This window comes from Pinus tabuliformis, chromosome 3_2 (genome assembly GCF_031772625.1).
Source record: "Pinus tabuliformis cultivar Carrire ecotype Pingquan chromosome 3_2, CPIR1, whole genome shotgun sequence".
Classification (NCBI taxonomy): Eukaryota; Viridiplantae; Streptophyta; class Pinopsida; order Pinales; family Pinaceae; genus Pinus; species Pinus tabuliformis.
Window position 1 is genome coordinate 322,497,722 of NC_142302.1, and position 8,071 is coordinate 322,505,792.

At 33.6% G+C, this 8,071-nt stretch overlaps 1 protein-coding gene across 1 annotated transcript; it reads right to left on the bottom strand.

Moving 5' to 3' along the window:
* Positions 1-2,473: 2,473 nt before the first annotated feature.
* Positions 2,474-4,538, bottom strand: LOC149180820 (receptor-like cytoplasmic kinase 176). The gene is made up of 2 exons (XM_089413999.1): positions 4,298-4,538; positions 2,474-2,997 (listed from the first exon to the last, which is right to left on the bottom strand). Exons 1-2 carry the CDS (start codon positions 4,536-4,538, stop codon positions 2,474-2,476), a joined length of 765 nt encoding a protein of 254 aa, XP_089270125.1.
* Positions 4,539-8,071: the final 3,533 nt, after the last annotated feature.

Below are 8,071 nucleotides of genomic sequence, written 5' to 3' on the forward strand. Positions count from 1 at the left end.
CCATGTCTACATTGAAGAATCGAAAGTTATCACTAAGGTAGATCACTTCAAACACAGGAAGCTTAGGGAGGCAATTGAGATCGAAAGGCATGCCAGAAATCTTAATAGGGATGATGGTTGGAAATTGAGTAAGAGTTGGATTCCAACTCTCTCATCATAACTCATCATCCCTTTCTTCTCCTTTCTCCTCTTTAATTTCTTTCTGGTTTATTTTCTTATGGTTTCAGCCTTGGTCCATTATTATTATTATTATTATTATTATTATTATTATTATTATTATTATTATTATCAATTTTTTTTTTTTTTAACATGACTAAAATATGTTTGCATAACATTATAAAATAACTAGTAATATTTTTCTAGTTAAGCTTTGACTCTAGTTTTTAATTTATCATGGCTATCCTTCTTTTTAAGGGATTTAATTTGAAATTATTAATAAATAATCTTAATATAGAAATTGATATTATTAATAAATAATTATTGAATTATATTGGAATAAAATATTTTAAATTCCTAACAGCTAGTTTTCTACCAAATACATTTTATTTAATATGAATAAGTAAATAATTACTTTACATAAATCAATAATATTTAAATACAATATTTTATTTAATTATTCCTTAACAACTATTTTTAACTAAATATAGAATATTTTAATAAAATAACTCCCCCTAATTCCTAAATAATTATTTTCTTTACCTATTAACTAATTTACCAACAACTAATTTTTAATGGCTAACTCTGGGTAATGATGCATCTTTACTATTTATTCCTTCTGATCCATGGATTTAAATATAGAATATTTTAATAAAATAACTCCTTACCCTAATTCCTAAATAATTATTTTTTTTACCTATTAATTAATTTATCAATAGCTAATTTTTAATGGCTAACTCTGGGCAATGATGCATCCTTACTATTTATTCCTTTTGATCCATGGATTTCTCACCTTGTCTTGAGGATAAACCACATTAGTTGGTTCAAAACTAACAATTTGATTAATCCGAAAGACTTACATCTACATTATGGATCACAAAAGTCTTAGATCTAACTAGATAAAGATAATCATTTCTATCAATTGGTTTTAGTTTGGCTAGTTGGGAAAAATGTTATTATCCACTCCACCCCCAATTTTTACATGTGGCGTTGTCAACTTATAATAATAATTCTTATAATAACTTAGAGCCTTCCAAAACGTGTATTTTCCTAATATAAAATACAAAAATATTTCTTATTAAAAAAAAAATCCACCATTTATTTTTATCATAAAAAATCAATTCATTTATTTAATACAAGATAAAAGAGAATATTAAACTAAAAAAATAAAATAAGGCACCTACGATTCACATACTATAGGCCAAAATATAATATTATTTTGCTAACTTTTTGTGTGGGTGGAAATTCTCTCTTTAACAAGGTACCCAAGAAACAATTAATCAAAAATGTTAAACTTAATGAACACTAAAAGTAAAAATTTAATATTCATGTGTATCTTGCACTTCTTTGAAAATATGTTCAAGGAAGAAATGGCGGGAATTTCTGATACTTAAGCTTTAGGCTATAATTTCAATGATTAGTATATAGGTTAATGTGCATTTAAAAATTATTATCAATGAATATGATAAATTTATTTTTCTTGAAGACAAAAAAAAACCATAACTTTTAACGTGTTTTAAAAATTGATTCATATTAATAACCCTCTCACCACCATGTTAATAAAAACTCCACTATCCACTAATATGTTATTACTGATTGATTCAAAAACACCAACATCTTAATACAAACGCCATTTACATCATGAACCATCATCTTAACAAGGGAGCCACTATCGTAGCGGTAGTCCCTGCCGTAGTTCCGGCCAGGGTTGAAAAACTTGGGTTTTTTTAGTTGCCCCTAAATTGACTAGGCAACCCACACATTGAATACTCACGAATGTATTGCAAGCTTCAGCTTTTGTGAATTTTTTTTATTTTCATACGCTGATGTGGCACTAAGATTTGAATGATTGGATATTCTTTTGTCTTGGCATGCTGTTTGCCATTGCAGATAAAGTGGAAAATATTTTTGGAATATTTAAAGGGATAAATAATTTTGGAATAGTTTTGAGTTATGCGATTGATATATAACGGAATTAAACCAATTTATCAGATATGCCTTTCCACTCTTTTTAACAGAAACTAAATATCATAAAGACAAAATCGAATTCTGATTGAATGAATGTTGCGCAAGGCTTAAATTTCCTTGGCACTACAAAATAATAATGTAAAGGTACTAAAAATGTAGGGGTACTTAAAAAATAATAACAACAATATAAAGGATGAAAATGCTCCCAAGTGACCTGTTGTGCCAACTAAAGCGCTTGGTATATTCAAAATAAGGTTGGTTACATCTGTATATCAAGCTTCTTCTCAATTCAACTCACAGTGCGGCACGACCACCATGAAGTAAATTTTCTATCTGTACTGTCTCAATCTCAAGATTCACCTAAATTTGATTCACAGCGACCATCATTGGATAAGTTTCCATTTCCCAAAAAAGGAGCTTCATCGCTCTCTGATAACTTCCCATTTTCTTTTATATTTCTACTTTCCTGCATCATATTCACGATGTCCCTCATCCGACGTCTCTCTTCAGTAATGTCCTGTAAGCATAAATTAGCAATTTTGATCATAATCTGCAGTTCCATCATGCTAATTTGATCTTTCATATTTCGATCAACAATTGTCATGAATCTTTCTATGCCTTCGTTGAAACGATATGTTTCAGTCCATTCTGCCAGAGGTGTGTCTTCATGTACTGCTTTTAAACCTGTAATTAGTTCTAGCAGAAGCACACCAAAGCTATACACATCACTTTTAGCTGAATATCTTCGTGTTTTCATGTATTGGGGATCCATGTAACCATAACTCCCTCTAACAGCAGTGACTGTAAACTGGTTGTCTTTTGGGCCTAACTTTGATAGTCCAAAATCAGCCAATTTAGCACAGTTGGCCTGGCCTGCAAATTAGGAAGATGCCAAGGTTTATTTTTGGATTTGTGTTGTTTTTTTAAAATATGCGGCTATAGTTTAAGATGTTCCTCACTCGACATGCGGACACAGGTTTGAGAAATAGTTCAATGTCAAACCTCACCATCGGGGTATGCTCCAACTCCGAGAAAGTAACCAAGTTAAGAACGCGTTGTGCTTCACTGAATTTTTCTTGGGTTTCTAAATGGGTCACGTTCCAGAAAATAAACGTGATAAATAATATAAAATATTCCATGTACAGATTATAAAAGTTGACACATTATCTTAAAATTTCCAGAATATTATACTGATTGACGCACGTTTCCATTGAGAGAAAAGGAAGTTACATTGCATGATCATCACTTGTTACGTTGCATAAGGAAGTTACATTGCATGATCACCACTTGTTACATTGCATGGTCACCGCTTGTTCCTGTTGGAGATTACAATATTCATTGCATGGTATCCACTTGTTCTGGTTGAAGATTACAATCTTTTGATGAGTAATGTAACCACAAAGCATAAAGCTCCTTCTATTTTGATCTGCTCAGTGCAGGTTGTAGTGAAATTTGCTCCTCTTAAATTTAATGGAAAACAATGTATAGGGCCGAACAACAAGTTCCAGTAATACTTGTACAACATGGAATTACAAGCACGGGCTTAACCATTCACCTGGTCATGAATAATCTAATAATGCTTGAAGGCTTTGATTCTGGTTCTGCTACTATACTACATAGGGTGAAGGAGCCAAGAGAACCGTTGAACTCCTTGAGTGTCTCGTTGTTCTCGTGGGTAATGAAACCAATGCTTGAACAACTGGGGTTTGTTGTAAATGACCCTACGTAGTGGAGAGTAGTTGGTGTAGTTGCCATGATACTAACACTGAAGCAGATTATTTCTATTCCACAATGTAATTAATACTACCAGGGATCAATGAAGACTTGGCCATGGTTAAATTTGCTCCTTACAACTTGAAATTTAATTTTGTGCAGTTAATTTTATGCAGTTAATATGAACCTTTCTGGTTCAATAAGCGAGCACCTAACATCAAGGAGCAGGATGAAGCGGTACGGAAAAAAGCAACAAATGAGTAATAAGTTAATGGATGTATTTCAGTAACTAGGTAAGAGTGTCTAAATCAGGTCTGTAGGAAGCTTCAGTCAGTGATAATGAAGACATACATCATTGCTAGAATATGCCTACTTGCTTTCTTTATGCCGAAACTTTTCTTCTTTAGTTCTTCCAATCCGCATCCCCGACATTACCTCTCGCCTGAGCCAAATTTTATACCTCTCGCATGAGCGTCAAGTACTAAAGCTAAGAGCATACCCCGTTCGATAGCCCATAGCACCCATGGATAGTTCCCGGTCCAGCCAAGGCTAGATTTGAAGGATCCTCGAGATAGGGAAGCAAAGGCCAGATACTCCATGTATGAACCTACGATGCATATGTATGATATTATCGTCAATTCGTCAGGCATGCGGGTTGGCTTCTTTAGCCTGCTCACTAAAGAGAGGCCTGCAACATTCATTTCTTTTTGTAATCCCGTGGACCATAACCTGTTCTCATTGCTTACAGGTGATTATCATTTACCCTTTTCTCATTGCCTTAAGTATAATGACACTCATAGACAATAGTCAGAAGGGAAATTGATAGTCAATCATCGGTAGTGCTCATTACCGTTGTAGGAAGGTAATAATCTGGTAATATTCTGCATGTAAGAACTTGCAAAATCAGAGTGATTAATAATTTGGTAATATTCTGCATGTACTAAATTCCAAAAGCATCGTGTTAATCATTGAAAGAATGCATTTTTACCTTATTTAACAGTATTTAACAGTGATAAATTGCTTTTTTATTCAAACAAAAGGCTACAAAAACAAAACAGGCTTGGTTCAAGGGTCACCACACATTCTTTTCTCTGCACAGGGATGTTTTTTTACAGTGAACCTAATTATATACTTCATATTCAACATTAATAGGGTAGGTAGAGTTGAAGGATGCTTAAAACACCTTACCTTTTCTTTTGCTGAAAGGTTGAGTGTTTGAGTTCCCTTTTGAATATCTGCCTCTATTAGCCTCTATATACCGACCTCTATGGCCTCTGTTCTCTGTGATGACTTCTTCAGTTGTTGTCAAGAGGATATGCAGGATATGTAACGGCCTCTGCTCTCTATGATGACTTCTTCGGCTGTTGCCGGGAGGATATGAAGAATATGTAACAGGAAATCTCTCTACCTCTAGATAGCTCGACACCCTTGTTGAGGTTTCGGAGCGGACACCCCTGTCAAGGTTTTGGAGCGGGTAGGATCTCCAACTGAATATGGAACTGGCTATGCAGGATCTGATTCTGTATATCGAAATGGAAAGGATGCAGATATCACTCACCGATGGGATCCTGAAACCCAGGAAGGATGTTGAAACCCAGGATTGTATAGCTGGCAGGCTGAGGTGAATTTTGAACTAAGTAGCAGTTGAAATAAGTGGAAGGTTGTCAAGCATAGCTTATGCATGGCTATATAGCTAGAAAGCATAGCTTATGCATGGCTATCTAGCTGGTAGGCAAATGAAAGCATAGAGTCGAGCCTGCCGAGCCCCAAACTCTTTATCCTAACTTTTGAGAAAAGTATATAGTTGAGCCGGCAATAAGAGGTAGAAACAAAAACATTGGATAAAAGTCTATTGCGCGGAACATTTTTATTTAAAACATTGATTAAACCTGAAATGTACGGGAATATATTGTTTGGTCAACGACAACTAATACAAAGTCAACGCTCAATCGAACGCTATAGTCCCTGCTATGCCGGAGGCAGGGACTAATAAGAACTCCACAATCCACTAATAGCTTATTAAGAACTGATTCATATTTTTGTTGTAAATGTAATATGTAATCAAAACTATTGAAGCAAAGGACTTGAAAGAGTTGAATGAAATTACATAAAAATGAAAATGTCATTTTAACACCCTAATCCTTAAGTTGTAAGTGTTATTTAATTTGTAAGAAATTTAGCAACATACAAAAAAAACACATTTAGTAAGATAAGTATAATCATATTTATCAATTGGTTTTAGTTTGATTAGTTGGAAAAAATGTTATTATCCTCTCCACTCTTAATTTTTGCTTGTGGCATTGTCAACTTATAATTATATTTCTTTTAATAATTTAGAACCTTGTTATATGAGCAATTTTTGAAAAACCAAAACATGTATCTTCCTATTATAGAATACAAAAACATTTCTTATTAAAAAAAAATTCACCATTTATTTTTATCATAAAAAATCAATATTCATTTATTTAATGCAAGATAAAAGAGAATATCAAACTAAAAAATAAAATAAAGCACCTACAATTCACATACTATAAGCTAAATTATAATATTATTTTGCTAGCCTTTTTTGTCAGTGGAAATGGTCTCTTTTAACAAGGTATCCCAGAAACAATTATGTGAAAAACAAGCCCTAGATTTTAGTTAGTTATTCTTAAAATAGTCATTGAAGCAATTAAAGTTATGTTTTTTTAAGTTTGTACAAAACTTCCAAAAATACATGCTAACCTGACAAAATTAACACCATGGTCAATAAGGGACTATAATCCATCCTTTGCTTCCTAACACCATGGTCAATACGGGACTATAATCCATGCTTGCTTCCTTTCAATCAAGCTTGCAAGCTTTTGAATGCCTTTTGGTGTCAACCTCTGAACATTTTCATTAGCGAAAAAATCACCAGCTCTATTTGCAATGTGCACTAAATTCTTCTTATCTCCTTGTATTAGGTTCTTGTTATCTCCCAACCAATGAGATTTCAATGGTTCCCTGCTTTACAAAACCAAATGTTATGTTAAACCGAAATCTTTATAAAAAAAAAATTTACTAATTTTTTTGCATTTTTCTATAAATCCAAATAATAAACAGAACTGATCAGAATTATGGACTCGCAATTAGTGTAACTTATTTTGAAATGTAAACAACACAGTTAGTTGACTAGCTAGCCAAAACTCAATCCCAAATGAAAGATTATACCACCAACTATTAAGCCTTTAGATTACTACAAAACGCTCCATCTAAATCTGGTGGCAGCTTTGGAGAGTATGCTCGCCCAAGGGAGCTCATAAAGTATCCACACGTATCACTTGTATTAGAGTGAAAGTTACAAATTTTAAATTCGAGAAAACATTTGCTTATTCTTAAATTTAAGAATTGTTTCTATGGATTTAGAGGTATCCTTGTAAAAAACAAAGGCTTGCTTGAGATCCATTTTTTTTTATAATAAGTTATAACATCTCTAAATGAAAAAAATTAACTTTTTCACTTAAGAAAACAAAAAGAACTCCATATCAAAAAGGAGGTTAGTTTGCATGACACTGGGAGGTTAGTTTGCATGATACTTGTACACCTGGTTATATCATAAAATTAACCCCCGAGCAATTAGGATGCACTAAGAATATACTTACAACATACATAAAATAACAAAAATCTTTCCAAAGGGGCTTACAATGTTAGAAAATCTAATTTCAACCACCTATTATGTGTCAAAACCATCCCTCCAAGCGTCCTAGTTTAGTTTGAGTTAGTCGAGTTTAAATCGAGTCATTTATTACTGATGTTTCAAATGTAATTTTATTTAACTGATTCTTAATACTGAAAGGAGTAGTCCTCTGCTCCATGTTTTGTTTTCTTCAATTTTTGTCATGGTATCAGAGCTTCGCTTGCGTGAGACTCCTTGAGAGCAGCGAAAGAGAAGATAGGCTAGTTTGCATAAGACTCCCTGAGAGAGAAACAAAGTGAGCAAAGTGAGAGTAGCTCAGAGAAGAGTCGAGCTTCCATAAGACTCTTTGTCACATCCCTTCTCAAATACGTTAGTAACAGGGTGCTGCTACACAATTTTGCACATTTTTTACTAAGGAAGAGGGCCCCACACTTTCGACTTAGGGAATTATGGGCCAAATCGACTTTATTTAGCTGCTAGTAGAATGTGGGGGCCACCCACATAGGAGTTCGAATTAGCCATTCGATATGCTTGGAGGGAAAATTGAATGGGTGGATGGAGGGGCCCACATGATTC

Bases quoted from the DNA above. Each gene is read 5' to 3' on its own strand.
- LOC149180820 (XM_089413999.1), bottom strand. From the start codon at position 4,538: ATGAATGTTGCAGGCCTCTCTTTAGTGAGCAGGCTAAAGAAGCCAACC. The intron at 2,998-4,297 runs GTATAAAATTTG...CCTAATTTGCAG, and splicing joins ACTTGACGCTCATGCGAGAG to GCCAGGCCAACTGTGCTAAA.